Source organism: Salminus brasiliensis, chromosome 4, assembly GCF_030463535.1.
Source record: "Salminus brasiliensis chromosome 4, fSalBra1.hap2, whole genome shotgun sequence".
In the NCBI taxonomy this organism is placed as follows: Eukaryota; Metazoa; Chordata; class Actinopteri; order Characiformes; family Bryconidae; genus Salminus; species Salminus brasiliensis.
Window position 1 is genome coordinate 40,742,815 of NC_132881.1, and position 19,028 is coordinate 40,761,842.

Genomic DNA, 19,028 nt, shown 5'->3' on the forward strand with positions numbered 1-19,028 from the left:
AAAAATGAGAAAATCCAATAAAATGAAAGCCAGCAGATTCAGGCAATGCTCACATCATCCTTCAGAAAGGGGAAAATATATAAGCAGTGATTTTGTATGTATTCTCTCCCCTCCCCCCCACCAGACGCAACGCTCCTGACACTAGTGAGGGCGAGACCAACCCCCCCACTTTCCGACACATGCTTGGCCAGCCACACCTCTTTTTCGAACCGCCGCTGATGCGACGTCACCAGGCAACCAACGCGCCTGAAGGAAAGCGCCGCATCCTTGGCTCTGATGCACCAGCTAGCAGATGCCAGTGACGGCCAGCACTGCACTAGTGTGATGTGAGAAAATAGTGCCATCTACCCACCCTAGAGAGAGCAGGGCCAATTGTGCTCTCTCTGGGGCCCCGGCTGCCGATGGATGAACCAGAGATCCTCAAGAGATTTTTGGTGCCAGGCAGCCTGGTTTGAGAGTGTCCTTTTTGGTGCTATCTAGGACCATGTGTCTTTAAAGTTCTATATAGTTTTAGCCCAATGTGAAGAATCTTATTTCTAAATTGACCCCCTTTTTTTACTCGATTTGGATGGCCAATTACTCTCTGTTCATGTGACCCCCCCCCCCCCCATTGCTAGCAATGTCCCCAAAACTAGGAGCGTGAAGACTAGCATATGTCTCCTCTTATACCTATGAACTCAGCCACCGCCTCTTTACAAAGTTTACAAAGTGCCGCTGATGCAGCACTGCTAGGCCCCCCCAGGTCTGATACAACAGCTAACAGACTCCTGTGCTGACCAACATCACACTAGGTGTGATAAGGGGAGAAAGTGCTGATGGATGTGAACAACTTTTTAACCAAGCAAAGAATTTTGAATGCATTGAAATGGTCCTTTGAATTGACATTAACTTAAAAAAAAAAGAGCGTAGGCATAAAAAAACAAAATGGGTCAGTTTCTCAGCATCATGCAGTGTGAGGAAAAGCTTAACTCACAGTCCCTTAAATAAAAAAAGGCTTAAACCCTGGGATGAAAATGCGATTAACCTAGTTCTGAAGATATCACTGACAGTGGTGACTGTTAAAGATGCCGAATGTAATACTACATGAAATTGCTACAGTCCTGAAGGCTTAATGCACCGAAGTAGACCTTCATCTTTCAGGACCACAAAAAATGGGGGCTGACAATATTGTTTCTTAATCATCAGCACAACATCAGCATTTGCCAGGCTGATATAGCAGAACATCATCACTGTCCAACATCACTGTCACAACTCCATTTTTGTTACTTTTCACTTTTTGACAAAATGTGAATCTGGCAGCTGGGTGTTGTCATGATGAATGGATTAATAGAAACACTCCAATGTAAAATCTTTTTACATTCACTTCTATTTAACCCTCCTGTTATGTTCAGCTGTGAGAAACAGCATTAATGGTTTGGGTCAAACTGACCCAAATGTTTGAGTCCATATACACTGCCTTTAGCTCAATTAATAATAATTTAATCAATATTTAGTGTAATCAAATTTTTATTTCTTTCAGATCAGAGTTTACTTAAAGTAAATAAAATAAACTTATAATAAAAATACCCTTTTCTGTACAGTTGCAAAAAAATAAAAATAAAATAAATTATTATTGGACTTTTTATTTCCGATTTGATCTGGTCTTGCAGACTTGGCACCTCCTGTATTTTTAAACTCTGCAATGGGTTAATTTGACCTGCAACATAACAGAAAGGTAAAGTTAAGAAAGGCTTTTGTCCCTTCTTCTGTAAAGTTGCCATTTTGGGGATATGATGTTTTTGAATGACAGCAAAAATGCAGAAATATCTAACTATAATATGGTAATTTTGTCCTCTGTCTTAATCTCCCTACTACCAAACGCTCTCATATTCCACTACCAACTACTAAGTAACATTTAGTTCCATTTGGGGACACCTTATTTAACACATATATATAAACAAGTAAAACTTAAAATGTGACTTCCCCTCTAAATAGTCCAGCCCTACCACAGAGACAGAGAGGAACTAAACTCTGCATGCGCCTCTGTGTGACCGGGAGGCAATCGGCTACTACCAGAGCAGATAACCTCCATTATTACCTCTCTATCTCCCACAATGCACTGAGAAAACCACTCTATTCTCTATTCTCTAACAATAACAGGTCATCCTGGAGTTCAGCCTGCTTCTTTCTCCAAATAACAAGAAGATGAAATCGCTTATTATGCCTACGAGCCAAAAAAAGGGGAAAAGAGGAAAGAAAACACTAAGAGACACAAATGTGCTCATTCCGAGTGGTAAAAATAGAGGTGGAAAAACCTCTCTCTGGAAGACCGCTGGGAACAGAACAATGTAAAAGTGACAAAAGCTAAACAGCAGTATTAACACCGTTCTGCAGCAGCCGTATGGGAAGTGCTGATGCAAAGTACAGCGCCCGAAACGCTCAGCAGAATTTTCTATTACAGACTGGATACCACTTAATGCAGACGTCAAGCCCATTTCAAACGAAGTGAGCGCACTTAAAGCGGCCATTCAATGAATTCTTCATTATGTGAGCTTATGGGTTTAAGAATTCTGACTTCGGCGGATCGGGATGTAGAGGACGTTCTACAGAACAATCTTACAAAATTAATCTTTCAGCAGAGAAAGAAAATATCAAATGTGCGGCACTGCTAGGCCTGGAAATAAAATAATAAGCCATGAAAAGCCACAATGTGAGATAATGCATGACTTACTGCTTTTATAAAATAGTGACAAAATACATTATATTAATCATAAATTATACTGATTTCTAATATATCACTGCAATAAACAATTATTCAGAAGTGATGTAATTCATTAAAATTGTGCTATGGTTGCCAAGCAACATAATGGCCAAAGATTTTTCAATAAATACAATTGATGTGGGGTCATATGCATATAGGGCCGCGGTTTTACCAACGACTCACAAGCTGAATTTTGTCTAAGACTGGATGTAAAGTTAATACAGTATACAGCAGCACTTTTTATTATAGTATGTGGTAACACAGTGCTAGCAATATAAGCATATGGTTCAAATATAAGCAGACAGCAGAGCTGTCCATGTCCCATATGCGAGGAATGTGAAAAGTTTTTTTTTAACAGATATAACAGATTGGCAAGTTATCTATAGCCAGTATTTGGCACCCATTTCGCTTACTAATGCAGGTTGCTTAGCAACTGTCATTGTAACATATGTTTAGCATAGACATGCACTGCTACGACCGGTCTTAATAGAGTCTAGGGGGAACTTCGGTTGTTGCAACAAGCAGTTAAGATCCTCTGATTTAAGGCCTGTTGGTCCCTGATGCTTGTCCACAAAACCAAAATGGTTCAACGCCTTCCTTCTTGATGGCAATGGTCAAAACCCTCTAGCCTCACATGTAGCTCAGCTTGACCTTCCTTCCTTCAAGATACTAAATGTTTATAACTGCAAGGAATGGTCCTATGTCAGCATCGTGTCTTTAAATCCAGGCCGTATCCCAGCAATATCTACGCCTGTCACTTGAGCCATAATAGAAATAAGGATAAGACTGATGGGGAAAACCAGTAGAATTGGGCAAAAAATCATCCACACACAAAAAAAGCTATACTTTATTTTATTAATTTGACTAATATTGTGTGGATCCCCCTTATGCTGCCAAAACAGCTTTGACCTGTTTAGCCATGGACTCTACAAGAGCTCTGAAGGTATCTGGCACCAAGACATTACCAGAAGATCCTTTGCATTTTGTAAGTTGAAAGGTGGATCAGACTCTATGAATTAATTTTTGACTTTGTCCAGCACATCCCACAGGTCAAGCAATCGTTTGAGATTGAGATGTTTATGTAGGTGGTATGTGACAAAGTAACCTCCACACGAATGCCAAGGCCCAAGGTTTCCCAGCAGAACATTGCCCATAGCATCTCACACTCAATCATCCTTTGCCTGGCCTTCTTCCCATAGTGCATCCTGTCTCATGCACCAGGCCATCCATATAATGTACAATAAACAAGACTCATCAGACTAGGCCAAATTCTTCCACTGCTCCATGACCCAGTTTTAGTGCTTATGTTCCCACTACACTAACTTGTGCGACTGTAGATCTTCTATAGGATTGGACCAGCCTTCACCTCCCACAAGCATCAGTGAGCCTTGGGTGCCCATTAACCTGAATTCAGGTCAATGGTTGTCCTTCCTTGGTGCACTTATGGTAGGTACTGACCACTGCATAGCCGAAACAGCCCTCCAAAACCTGCCATTCCTGAGAAGCTCTGACCATCTAGCCATTACAATCTGACCCATGTTATTTTTCCTGCTTCTAACACATCAACTTTACAAAGTGACCATTCATTCGCTGCCTAATATGTATATCCCACCCCATAAGAGATGCCATTGTAACTAGATAGTCAATATGATGCACTTTACATCACAGTACTATCTGATGATGTGACTGGTTGACTGTGCAGCACATGTGAAACAAAGGCAAAAATAATTGTGAGGCTCACAGGAGAAACATGAGTCAGCTGAGTTTCTCAACCCCTTAAAATTCCAAGGCTTATTACACACTAAGGTGCATTACTCAGTAACTACAGGGACCTCTGTAGAAACTGGTGGGGCTATTCTTTTTACAGAAGTTTGTAATGACACTTTCGGCCCACTGGCAGCTCATATAGAATATAGTCTAGCCTAACTGCACATATACATCTGGGTATATATTGTTTAATAGGACAACAGGTCACTTTTGTAAGTGTCTCTGGATGGGAGCGTCTGATAAATGCATTCATGTAAATGTAAATCACTTTCCCAGAACTGTCCCAGCCTCTTCTAGACCGTGGGAACTCTGCTAATAAGTCTGGAATGGTGCAGGTCTTTAAGCAGTGAGGCCTCAAGGTGGCTGAGAAAAGCACCTTCTTTTCTTCTTTTGTTGGGACAACCCCTAAGGTCACGTTCTACTCCAGTATCATGACAAGTCATGTGGCTAGCCGTGTGCCCACCAATGACCCAAAAATAAATGACAAATAAAACTAATAGTAGCTTTTGGCCATGAGTAAGACATGTACACATTCGACGGCCCCTCTCTAAAGTGCTTCAGACTGAACAGACGACATTGTGAAGGCCTGTGGATGGTCAAATTAGGTAAGCACACACACACACACACACACACACACACACACACAAAAAGAAAAAGTCTCTCAAAGTAACACGGCTGATGACACCTTTAACTCACACTTAAAAAACACTTTGATGGCTCTGTGTTTGCAGCGGTGTGAAGCTTATAGGAGGAAAATAAGAGGAATCTCGAACCTTTGCAGCCGGCAGTTAGTGCAAGGCAAGCACAGGCATGGCCTCCTCTGTGCAGGGAGAATAGCTCAGGGCCAGCAATAAGAATCAGGCTTCACTGGCAGGGTTGAAGTTCACATCTCGCTCTCTCTCACTCTCTCTCTCTCTCCCTGTCTCTCTCCCTGTCTCTTTCTCTCTCTCTCATTTTTCTTTTGAGTCATTTTAAAACCCTCCACATGAGCACTGGGTGCCCCGAGCTGATAGGGTGACTGCTGGAAAAAAGCAAATCTCTGGAGGAAGAAAATGTAATCGCAGGGGCAGGCGACAGTGGGAGAAAAATTGATGTCAGAAATGCAGTTTTTCAAAAATTATGGCTTTATTCAGGAGCTATTTTAAATAAACGGAACTGCAAAACTCACTGCTGAACTGTGAACACTGTGAACTGCTGAAAACCTAATTTCTTAGCTGTAGAAAGACACTTATTTTGAGGCTGGTGTTATTAAAGCACAACAATAGGTGGTGCTTTTGAGTTTTAAGATGAACTAACTTGACTACATTTTTACAGTCATATGCTTAGAACTTCAAAAAAACTGTTCAAACTTTTGCACAAAATATATGTGTAAAATATTACATTTGAAACAAATTAAGAATTTGTTGACTTGGCAAATGTAAGTGAAAGAGGCATGTGGACTGAGACATGACTTGGGTTATGTAGCATTAAAGCTGAGTTATGCTTCTGCAGTGGAACAGCGCAGAGACTATGCCGTAGTTTGTGTGAGCTGCATATGCCATTGTGCACGTTTATGCTATACGTCACTCTGCAATTCCACTGCAAAGCAGCAGCTGGTGATGGGGTTTCTATGCCACTGTGTTGACTACTTTGGCGGCTGAAACTAAGCTGATTATGCTGGAGTTGGAGCTAATAGCTGTTGAACAACACATAAAGGAGCAAAGAGGACATGGTCCAGGAAATGGACCACAGAACCAATTCAGTTCGTTCTGAATTTAAAAAATGGCTTAAATACAATAGTGCCAAGCGGACCAATCACAGTTGTTGTGGCCTGCATTTGGTAGAGATTCAACACAGAAGCATAAATTGGCCGTTAAGCAGTTCTGGCAAGAAGTTTTGTGCAGTTCCACCAAAGTAACATGGTGCAGTAGCAGCGTTCCGGCCTGGGAGGACGTCATTCTCCTGATTACAAGTCAGTGTACTATCAGAATGACCCTCAAGCTGCTACCTAATGTTACCTTAGGGATACATTTGCTAGTTTTTGCTTATCTTAATTTAAACTAATACAAGCTCAAGATGTTCTGACATCTGAAATCTTATTAGTGCTACTTAACCCACTAATGCCACCAGCCTTTTTACACACTAAGGTGTGTTATTCAGTAACTACAGGGACTTCTGTACAATCTGGTGGGGCTATTATTTGGTAATAGAAGTTTGTAGGGGGGGGGGGTTGGGGCTTAGGCTGATTAAGGGATTAAATCCATCTACAATGCTTTAAATTTACTATGTGATTTTGCTTGATTCTAGTACCTTTCTAGTACCCCTGATTTGGGTTTATTTGAAATCTTTTTAGACACTGATTTTCACAGTGTAGAGAGCAGTGTATATTTATTTCACGGATAATCACTGTTACCTACACTATATTTGCTTTATCAATACATGCATGTTTCATTTATACAGAGCTTTTCTAACACCAAAGCTTTGGTACTTTATTCAACCCAACATATTTGTACTATTTGTGCAGCACCAGTGAGCATGTTTTGAGAGCAAATAATTGCCTTGGCTGTTCCACATTATTCTTTCTCTCACATTTTTCCCACATTTTCAGCATATTTGTTTCTTCTGAACAGTTGGGCTGCTAATTGTATTACGCTGAGACAAATGCATTGTTATTTTTGCTTGCACTAGGTTCTAATTTGTTGCTATTTAAGCCGAACAGATGAATTTGCCAGCAAATGTACAGGCAGATGAATTGTGAAAATGCCCCAGATTTTGTGTAAGGAGAGAAATCTAGGTGGTGCAAAAACAGCATGTGCTCATTAGGGTGAAGCCAAAGTTCCGAGCCAATTTGTCCAATGAGCAAAACCACAGCAAGACGAATACGCTGCTGTTTGTGGTTCTTATTGCTAGTTGTAATTTAGCGTTATTTGTGCTAAACATATGAATTTACAAGTGATTGTACATAGTGAATGTACTCTATGCAACTAGGGATGTAAAATGTAAACATCATAAATATGGTATATGTATATGTGAGGCAGAAACAGCATGAGTGCTAGGCCATTTCTTTTCCCATGGAAACAGAGCACAAATAGTTGGGGGGGCATAAAGAACAGTGGTGTGTGTGCTCTGTTCCATGTGAAAGGAGTACAAATGGCTGGGGAATGCAGACAACAGCGGTGTTTGCTGCGAAGCATCACGCCGGCATGGTGGCAGGCGGCTAAATGAGACAGTGTGTGAGAAATGACTCACTTCCGCAGGTCCCATCAGGCTGAAGCATGTATCCGTTGAGGCAGTAACACTTGTAGCTGCCGTACGTGTTCATGCACCTGTGTTTGCACGGCCGAGGCTTCAGGCCACACTCGTTCAGATCTGCGAGAAAGAAAGAGAGAGAGAGAGAGAGAGAGAGAGAGAGAGAGAGAGAGAGAGAGAGAGAGAGAGAGAGAGAGAGAGAGTTTAAAACATCCATATAGAGGACTCAGGGGTTGGTGGAGAGGGAAAGGGATTAGCCAGAGGTCAAAGTCTAAAGGTCAATCCCCTTAAAGCTGAGAGGCTGCGGAGCTGTGTCTGGACAGGCCCACCCTGGAGAATCCACAGAGGGGAAGGTACTACAGGTAACCTGCTTATTACCCTCCAATAGAGGAAAACTCTTTCCTACTCAACACTCCTAACCACTAAAACGCACCCTTAGAGATAATGTCATTTTATCAGAGCCAAAGTATCCATGACAGTGAATGTCAGCAATTTGTCTACCTCCAACCTTTTAAAATGTTATTATAACAGTGATACGTCTAGTTGGGAGAAGAGGGATTGCTAGGTTGAAGATTAGCACCTGCCAAAAGCTCAGAAAGCGCATGGAAAAGTCAACAGCCTCCGGAAATGAATTTCAGGATGCCAGCCTGGCATGCATGGTGAGAATACCAAGAATTCCAGCCCGCATGCATCAAGGTAAAACAACAACAAAAAAAATGTTCTCCACTCTGGAGGTGGTTTGGTTTTAACTTGGACCAACGTTTCTAAAAGCACCTTTTAGCAGCTGCCCAACATCCTCAGTGAGCACAAAGATGATTAAAGGAGGTCACTAAAATGACTTAGACAGCATTCATCGGCATCTAGATTTCAGCCAGATTGAAAGTTGTTTTTTTATTTTACAACTTCGGTCAGAAATGTTAATAACATCCTTTCTATGGGCCAATTTAAGTCAGCTTGGCCAAAACTGACCTGGACGTGCTTAATGGGTCAACTCTCGACTTATACTAATAACTCTGGTTCATAATCCTGCACTTACACAAATGTTCCTTGAAGCAATTCCACAAAATAGTCACTTTTGGTTGCCTTATAAACTTTCAGTAGTTCAGTAGATGTGAAGAACCTTTTCCAAGTTTAGAGAACCACATACAATTACGACTCTAACTACAGAGCCATACATCCAGCGCAGGAATCCTTTATGGACCTCCACAACATCAAACCCTCTTCTTTAAAACCCTGGATCATGCTTTCAGAAGCTCACATTTAAACTCTTAAAAACAAAGAGTGCCAAAAAGAGTTTGTTGAAGAACCAATTTTAGTTTCCTAAAGAACTTTCAAAGAGATTATGTAAAGAGCTGCTGTTGTTGTAATTGAGATGTTCAAGTTTAAACATTTTTGGAAAGTTTAAAGAACCACAAAAAGTAAAGCTGCAATACTAATTAAAGGTTTCTCCTAGAACCACACATCCAATCCATGAACCTGTTACACATTCATTACTTTGAGTTATTCAAGCTTTTTCTGCTTGGACCCTTACACACTCCAAGGACCACCACTATCAGATCTACCAATAATGGTCTAAAGGAGGTTCCTAAGACCACAGTAACATGCGTTGGGGGGCAGATCCTACAGTGCTTGGCCCCCTGACTTTGGAATGTCATTCTTTAAGCTCTCCACCACTGCTTCTCAAGATGCACTGTAGAATTTGCCTATTCTTTCAGCACTTCCACCAGTGATATTATTTAAGTATATTAGGGATGCACAGATACGGGAACTGCAGATATTTTATATTTCAGTGATCCAGCAACTCTTGAATATTCTGGAGTTTAAAATTTCAGTAAAATCTACAGTAATCTGTCTGAAGCAGATACTTGATGGCAATAATGATAAGATTGCAACATCATCGTACATCTCTAATTAACATGACTACTATGAAGAGCTGAGTACAGACAGGAGTCGACAGTGACTAATTATGTATTGCATACATCTCTGTACTGTAAGCTACACTGCCTGTTTTCTGGGCCACCCGCTCTGCACGATGCTCCCGGTCTAATTTACGCTGCAGTGAAAGTGGATCCCTCTGGCAGGAGTCTATGAGTGGCTCTGGTGTGGCCCAGTTCAGAGAGAATGGCGCCATCTTTAGCGATGGGCTATGCTTGGAATGCATCCTGAGAAACGGCATGCCTGCTATATCCGAGAGGTGACACCGATTTAAATAGACAAATGACGCGGTCAAATTCTGACGCAGAAACCGCAATGAGGTCACATGACCCAGCTGACTGGTGGGGGGGTGGGTGGGGGGGGGGGGGGTGGGGGGGTTACAATAAATCACTTTCTGTCTTAATCAAAAAAATTCAATCAGTTTAATCTGATAAAAATGAAGCTGACCAGTTCAAATCTTATCAAGAGGCAGCACTTTAATTCCTGAGTTCTGCAAATGCTCTAAAAATGCAGAATGTCTCAAAACAAGCACATCTAAAGGGCAGCGAGAGATTCTTATCCTACGACTCATTGTTTTTCTGACCCATATGACTTAAGTTCTTTATCGGTCCAACTTTATTTTTTTTTATTCAGCCAAAATTCCTGACATTTGACACCCTTACAAGAAGCAGACATCTTCGTAGTATTTGCCACAGAAGGCAAAAAAACAACCAAACAAACAACAACAACAAAAAGACTCCACTCCGTCTAAAATCACCCACTCCTGAAAAATTAATACCCTCATTTCACTCCAGCACTTCCAATTAGACAGCAATTACCTGCTGATTGGGATCATAATTGCAAGATGTCCAAACGGCTGAACCTTTTGTAGAAATGTACTTTTTCTTGTGGATATCATCGAGGCCATTCGCCAGTGAATTTACATCACTCAGGTGTCATTAGGATGTGAAAAATCAAATTTAATGGAAGTGAAATGGCAAATATAAAGAGACTAAAAGGAATGAAAAGTTATTTGTAACTTCAGAGAATTTGTAGCTATTATGTTTGTTTATTAATAATAAAGGGGCGCATGTGGACTATTACTCTTTAAAACCTGAGCAGTGGAGCAGCTCATACCTGACCTTACTACACATACAATCCAAGCTCACTTGTACATATGGTCAGGCAGCATAGACCATGTGCTAGCATAAGAAAAAAATATGCTACTCTAGAAACCATAGAGCTTATATAGCTTATTTCTACTTATGTATTTAGCTAATTTTCACTTCAATATGTACAACATCTGCTCTTATGTGAATGTACTACTGACCATCACTACTGTCATCATTAATGTACGTATTATTGGTATCTAATGTAAGTAACAATGCACATAATACTATATCTATTCTAAAGAACTGCATGGGCAAATATCGGGCTTTGTGAACTTCTACCTGTTAAGAAAATATTGCCATTTTTAAAAAACCACTGTAGCTAACAGCAGTAACCATGTACTAGCATAGAAACCATTGTAGCCTATTTATCTATTTTTTTATTTAGCTAATTTTTACTTCAATATATTGTGTAAATAGTAAACTAACATATATTAACATTATTATTATTGATATTTAAGTGTCATGATTAACTTTATACTATATCTATTCTACAGAACCATATGGACATATTTTGGCCTTGTTATCTATATGTTTACCTGTTTAGAAAATATTAATAGTAAAAAAAAAACATTGTAGCTAAGATTAGTAACCAGCATAAGAAAATGCTATGCCACAATAGAAACCAGTGCAAATGGCTGCAGACACCATGGTGGCATAAGAAAGTGTAATGCTAGCATCTGAAAAACATAATAAATAGCATAAGAAATTGTTAGGTCAGCACAGAAAGTAGTATAACTGACAGCAGGAACTGTCTGGTAGTATAAGGCAATGTTATACTAGCACTGAAACACATAAAACTGCAAGCTGGAGTCGGGTGCAAGTACAGGAAAATGCTACAGAAACTGCTGTAATTGACAACAAAAAACATCTAGTGGCATAGAAATGGCTCTACTAGCGTGAAAGCTGCTGTAAGTGACAACATAAACGATGTGGTAGCAGAAAGAATGTAATACTAGCACAGAAACTGGTGTAACCAACTATTTACCAGCATAGGAAACTGCCATGCTAGCACAGAAACCAGTGCAACTGACAGTAGGAACTGTGTGCTAGCAGCAAATGTTCTCTGACAAGCAAGAGCCTACAACCATCCCTTCCTCTGCACTCTTCTACACCCCAATTTGTGTTTCGCCCTTTTGTTTCTTCTTTATTTCTGTGCCCTCTCTGACATCTCAGTAATAACCTCGACCTGGGCCAGGAACTCAACCCTCAGGTGACCTCTCTGCCAAACTCGTCTCGCCAAACTGGGCTAGTCACTCTGTATTAGCACCACACACTGTCCAGGGAGTGAAGCGAAGCATTTTCTACACAGAAATGTCTTTGCTTCCCTGCAGAAAAAGCTGAAAACAGCAGAATTTAAATGTCACAAACGTGGATTACTGGAGCGATGCGTCCAGCGTCAGGCGGCAAGCTCTGAGCTACAGCACATGCGGAGGGCAAATGGAAAAAGTGAAAAAGAGGGAATATGAAGCTCAACAATCTGCTGTGGGAGGAGAGAAAACAGGAGGGAAGGGGGAGACGGGAAGTAAAGACAGACAGGGGGAGAGAAAGGAAGAAAGAAAGGAACACTGAGAAGATCTCCGGAGCTTTCACTGCAAACGAACTGTGAGAAACTCGCTAAATGATGCAGAGAGAGACAGAGAGAGATTTGAGGAATTTCTGTTGTACACAGAGAAAAAAGTACACACTTGAAGAGAAAGAAAATTATGAAATAAAAGGAAAAAAATAAAATAAAAAAAAAACATGGAAGTTAAAAAATGTCAGTGTGAGTCGTGTGATCATCTCTGTACTGTGGCATTTAAAGCCCAGCTAAAAATAAGAATCCGTCTCTTGTAATGAATTCAGACACTTAACAGCATCGCAGACAGAATTCCAGAGCTGAAGAGGACAGCAGTGTGAGCAGTGGATGTAGAGAGCAGTGAGAGGTGGAGGGAGGTGAGGAACGAGCGAGGGAGAGTGGACAGATGAAAGAGAAGAAGAGGAGGAGAGCAGGACGGCCGGCTCCCTGAGATGAAAGATGGTCTGGTTCACAAGTTCAGAGAGCTGTGAATCGAGAAAGACTGGCAGATGCAGTGTGTGTGTGTGTGTGTGTGTGTGTGTGTGTGTGAAAAAGTGTGTGTGAGAGAGAGATGGTGGTGGTGTCAGATAGATAAAGAGGGGGAAGAGATGAAGACAGAAAAAGAAAGAGACGAGAGAGAGAGACAGAGAGAGATAAAGTCAGAGAAAGAAAGAGAGAGATAGAGACAGAGAGAGATAGAAAGAGAGAGAGAGAGAAAGAGAGAAATAGAGACAGAGAGAGAAAGAGAGAGAGAAATAGAGAAATAGAGACAGAGAGAGAAAGAGAGAGACAGTGAGACAGAGAGAGCATGAGACAGAGAGAGAAAGAGAGAGAGAAAGAGAGAGAGAGAAAGAGAGAGAGAGATAGAGAGAGACAGAGAGAGCGCGTGAGACAGAGAGAGATAGACAGAGAGAGAGAGTGAGAAAGGAAGAGAGAGAGAGAAATAAGAATGTGAGAAATGAAAGAAGAAGAGAGAGCCCACCTCAGACAGTGATGTATTATTAAAATGCTCTCTCCTTTCCTTTGCTGAAGGTCAATAATTTAGTAAAAAAAAATCCTAATTTTTATTTTTATATTAATTGCTTTTTAAGTCAAGAGAAAGAGATAAAGCTCGAGAGAGAGAGAAAGAGAGAGACAGAGAGAGAGAGAAAGCATGTGAAGGAGAAAGCACAACGTGCCAGAGAACAGCTTCTCTGTACAGTCTGGAGGGTCCGGGGGGTCTGGAGATAGCATGCTTGCTTTCTGTTGGCTTGTCATTCCAGCCATGCCCAACCAGGCTGTGGGAGGCACTGCACTGAGAGTGTATGTGTGTGCATGGGGGTGGTGTTCACTCTCTTGGCTGAATGGACTGCGCCATGCAGGTGCTGCAGGAGAGGGCAGAGGGGGGGAAAGAGGGAGGGGGTCGCCCAGTGACCGGTCGAATTGCAGTAGCTCACCATCCGGAGGCACCCCCACAGGCTGCTGGTCCATGGTGGGAACAAAGACAGGGGGGTAACTGTCCCACAGAGGCATAGAGGGGTTTACATAGTCCTGTTCTTCTTCTTAAACATTAGAGGGAGAGAAAAAAAGAACATGGGGATGGGAGAGAGAGAGTGAGTGAGTGAGTGAGAGAGAGAGAGAGAGAGAAAGAGAGAGAGAGAGAGAGAGAGAGAGAGCGACATATAACACACACACACATTCTTGAAAGTAGAAGAACAGGTTCTTTGGAGTGGTGCCACAGAAGAACCTTTTAGATGGTTGGATGCTTCTTTATGGAACCATACACTACATGTCCAAATGTTTGTGGACACCCCTGCTAATGAATGCATTCAGCTACTTTAAGTGGCACCCACTGCAGACAGAGATGTGTACATGCACACATATAGCATTGTCTAGTCCCTGATGAAGCTTCTGGCACAATGCCATATGGAGGCATGGGCTAGAGGGGTATAAAGGCCCCAAGCTTTAAGCTGTGAACCAGTGGAACTGTGTGCTCTGGAATGATGGTGTGTGTGTGTGCTCCATCCAGCACTTTTGGGATGAGTTGTTTATGAGTTGGGATGAGGAAGGCAGATATCTTCCAACTTCTTGACCTCTCTAATGCTCTTGTCGCTAAATGCTGTGAAATCCTCCCAGCAATGCTTAAAAATAATCTAGTAGAAAGCCTCCTTCCCTGGACAGTAGAGACAGTTACTCCAACAAAAGCAGGATAAGACCTTTAAAAATACCCTTGATTTCAGAAGAAACAATAAATGAGCAGGTGTCCCAATACTTTTGTCCATATAGTGTATTTTGAAAATGGCATTAAAACCTTCTTACACTTTGCAGATCATGTACAGGTTCTATACCAAAGACATATCTTCCCAAACAACCGTGTTGTCCAAGCCAAGAACCTTTAAAGAACCTTCATTTTCGAGAGTCCCATTATATAAAGTAAATGAACACATCCAGCAGATTACACACCGTTAACCAGTCCACATTCTTGCTGGGGAAAAGAGTGACATTATGCAGTAAGAGGATTACGCTTGTGTGAGTCTGAGTCACATTCCTGTAGAGACAGAATGGTGTCTGGGTGAGATCTGGCGCGTCTCTCAGCCTCCATCTGCTTCCCCGGAACAAAAGCAGGCAGGGCTTTGGTGTCACGATGTGGAAGAGAGTCACGCCCAAAAACGTCCGGATCACTCTGCTCTGTGCCAGTAAACAGCCTTTATTGTTAGCGACAAAAGGGGGATATCGGACATTAAAATGCTTGGAAGGGTTTGAAGGCTTTCCCTGTCTGAAGCCTTCATAGCATCAGGCTCTTTTTAAACAGCTGTGCCACTTCTATCCCGGTCAGCACTCCTAAATGCTCAGCCCAGTGACAGTGACATGTCCTTCATGTCCTCAGTTACTGTGTGATTTGGGATCTCCGCGGGTTGATCAGAGGACAAAGCGGCAGAGAACTGTACATTCAGCTTTCAAAAGATCACAGGCGGTGCAATGACGAGCGTCCCCAGCATTTACGGTCCCAGAGGTCTCTGTGCATCCCTCACTCTCTTAAAGCACCTCTCCTCAGTTAAGTAGCAATGCTTAAAGTTACATTCTGGCATTAAAGTGACATTCTGACATTCTTAAAAGTCCCCCTCCTGCCACTGATATCAATGATGGACATTTACATGTGTGGAAAGCTCTCTCTTGCTCTCTCTGGGTGGATGAGATGGTCCCCCACTCCATCGCTGGTAGCATTGGTGGATATTAGTGTACTAGCTAGTCTGTGGAAACTGGAATTGACCAAAATTGGGAAGAATATAAATACTATAGGGATTTCTACATGATATATATATATATATTGATATATAATGATATATAATGTGTGTGATATATAATGATATATAATGTGTGTATGTGTATAGAGAGAGACAGAGATTTATAAATATATATGATAAGTGAATTTACATGGAGAATATGTTACTTTTGAATTTTGTAAATCATTACATTCCTAGTGCTCAGGTGTAACCACCAATAGGACTCACTCAGTTATGTTGATTTTGAACCAGATGGAGGAAAATCTACTTGCTGCTTCAGCTCACATCCAGCTTTCTTGAACAGCTCACGGCAAACCTTGGCTTAGCACACTGTCAGTCTGTCAGGTTAGCACTGATTACACAGAATACATATATTATACTTTAGGAAAACACGTTTTGAGGCTAGCATGAAAGTTCACCACACAGAAGTTTTGGGATTCTGTTTCGTGATGAAACAAAACTGAAACTTTTCAGGCCTGTGGATCAGCAGTGTGACTGAATGAAGCATACGCTGAAACAAAGACCTTGGCTACAGAGAAACATGGTAGTGACTCTGTGATGCTCTGCTTTGCTACCTCTGTCCCTGGAAACCTAGAAATTGGAAATCCTAGGAGAAAGTGGCATGTCTTTTGTTAGAAGGCTGAGCTTGGCGTCATTGGACCTTCCAACGGGACAATGATCCTAAGTCCATCAAGGCTTGGTTTAAGAAGAAGTCCTGGAAGATTCTGGAGTGGTTGTCACAGTCGCCTGACTTTAACCCCACAGAAAATCATTTGATAAAGGCAGTTGCAGCAGCAAACCCAAGAATATTAGTGAACTGGAGGCCCCTGCCCATGTGGAATTGGCTAAGACTCCTCAGGAACACTGCCAGAACTTGGTGTCTGGCTATGCATTATGTTTGCAGCAGGTCCTAATAGTAAAGGGGTGCTCTTTTAAGCACTAAAGGTGCTTGTCAAGATGGGTTGTAATAATTCTGAGACTGCAGAGGTCATTAAAAGTGTATTTGTATTGTGGTTGGTGTGGCGCAACAGATAACACCACTACCGGCCAGTAAGCTACCACACCATGTGAAAGACTAGGGTTCGATTCCTGGTCTGGGTGACTGTGCTCCACTACACCAATAAGAGTCCTTAGGCAAGACTCCTAACACTACATTGGCCCACCTCTGTAATACAAGTAACCTTGTAAGTTGCTCTGGATAAGAGCGTCAGCTAAATGCCACAAATATAAATGTAAATGTATTGAATGTGGAGAAAGCACTTCTCACATTCATTAGTAATAAGCTTTTATTCTCACAATTTTTTTATCTTGTTTGACTGTTTTTTTGCAAACAGCTAAAGCTTTGTACATTTTGCTATTAAACCTCATGAGGGTAGAAACATTTTGAGTGCAACTGTAGGCAATACTAAGAAACTGTGAAGCTTTAGCATTTCTCTAAATACAGTCAGTGGGATACCAAGAGTCCTGGAGTGTTGTAAAGCGTCGAATGGTCAGGTCAGGGCAAACAATTTTGGAGACTAAAGATCTAATTCTCTGCAGTTTTATCCTTTGATCAGCTGTGGGGATGCTAAACCACACAACAACAGAGGACATCAAGGACAGCTCTAAGAACTCAGCCTAAGACCATTCAGCTGCTTAATAGTTCCTTATCCATCCATCAGAGCCTGAGGAAGAACGGCAAATCAAATAACCTTTGAAAAGTTAATACTTCAGGCTGTATGTTTTTGTGCTGTTATGATTACTGTTTATTTTTGAGGTTGATAATGCTGATTTAGTCCCAGTTTGTATCTTTTATAAATGTACTGAAAACTTCACATATCAGCATTTCCCATTTTGGTGCATCCTTTGGTTTTCATATGCTTTTTGATATTAGAGGCATCTCATGTGATGTCCAATGTTTATGTGTTTTTTACAAGCTTCTGTTATGGACACCCTGAGGAAAATCCCTAACAACTACGGAAGCATGGCAATAAATACTGACGGAAAGTGTTTGGAATGGTTTGAAGGGTTTCTGTCTTTGAAGCCTTTGTAGCTCGAGGCTCTTTTAACTCATCTGTGCTGCTTATATCCTGGTCAGCATGACTAAACGCTCGGCCCAGTGGCATGAGAGAGGCGTCCTTGATGGGGCAGCAGGGGGGGAGCGCATTGCGGTGTAATTGAACAATGCGTCCGTGTTAGGGCTAATTATATGATGACACGTAAAGTATGCTCTGTAATCCACTCAGCTCTGTTATCCTTTCAACTTATAAATATCACAAGCAAGCAGACGGCCAGTGCCCGTGCCCGGTTTCCACCAAACACTGTTGTCCCACGTGCAGAGCTTACGTGAAAATGAAACAGCCTGATAATAGAGCCAGGCGCTTGTTGATTTTAAAATTGGACACCCATTTGTCAGCCAGGGCTGGAGCCAGAGTGATTCCATATCTGAGCTGATGATCTCAGAATAGAAGCACTCAGAGACAAGAATAGGATACACAGCACCAGCTGTTAGTATACAAAGAACTTCTTTTGATCAAGGCTCTGTTCCACAGGTTCTGTAATAGGAGACACCATTGCAACAAGTTAGTTGGTGAATTTTCCTCACTCCAAGATATTCCACGACTAACAGACCCCAGATGCCAAGGTGGCTGCCAACTGTCCCGGGTGGGTGTGTTCACTATTCACTAGTGTGAGTGTGTATATGTGTTCACTGATGGGCAAAATGTGGAGGTTAAATTCTGTCAGACTGCTGTGCAATGGCTATGAAGCTGTGATCTTCCCCCGTTGTTCGGTCACATTAATTAAGTTACTTTGGGCTGTGTTGAACTGGAGGGGAGGAAGGAGAACTTGCCCTGTTGTGAAAACAATTTATACCGCTTCACAAAGAAAGCCATGCTCAGTGGTCATGTGGTTGGTCAGCCATGTGGTTGGTGTGGCGCAACAGATAACACCACTACCTGCCACTGAGCTACCACACCATGTGGGAGACTGCGGTTCGATTCCCGGTCTGGGTAACTGTGCTGCGCTACACCAATAAGAGTCCTTGGGCAAGACTCCTAACACTACACTGGCCCACCTCTGTAATACGAGTAACCTTGTAAGTCGCTCTGATAAAAGCGTCTGCTAAATGCAATAAATGTATATGTAAATGATGTGCTACCAGTATGGTTTGGGGGTTGGCTTTGCCATCAGTTGCAGGAGTCAGGAAGAGCACAGTTGGATGTGCTCTCTCCGGGTGGATAGATGGCGCTCTCTCCCCTCATTGCTCTTAAGCAATGTTGGATGGCAGCTGATGCAATGAGCTTGTTGGCTGCCCAGAGATGCAGCATCAGCAGCATGTGTCAAATGAGATGTTTTAAATATGCACAGTTAATTGGCAGTTAATTGGCAGTACCAAATTGGGAGAAAAA

At 41.9% G+C, this 19,028-nt stretch overlaps 1 protein-coding gene across 2 annotated transcripts in view; it reads right to left on the reverse strand.

The window, feature by feature from the left end:
* Positions 1-19,028, reverse strand: part of npnta (nephronectin a) — an 85,389-nt gene that overhangs the window by 29,221 nt on the left and 37,140 nt on the right. Inside the window, exons 4-5 of one of the 2 annotated variants that reach the window (XM_072678470.1) lie at positions 13,813-13,917; positions 7,736-7,855 (exon numbers count right to left, since the gene is read on the reverse strand). In XM_072678470.1, coding sequence (XP_072534571.1) covers positions 7,736-7,855; positions 13,813-13,917 — 225 coding nt within the window. The remainder of the gene's footprint in view (positions 1-7,735; positions 7,856-13,812; positions 13,918-19,028) is intronic. The other variant, XM_072678471.1, reaches the window with a different exon arrangement.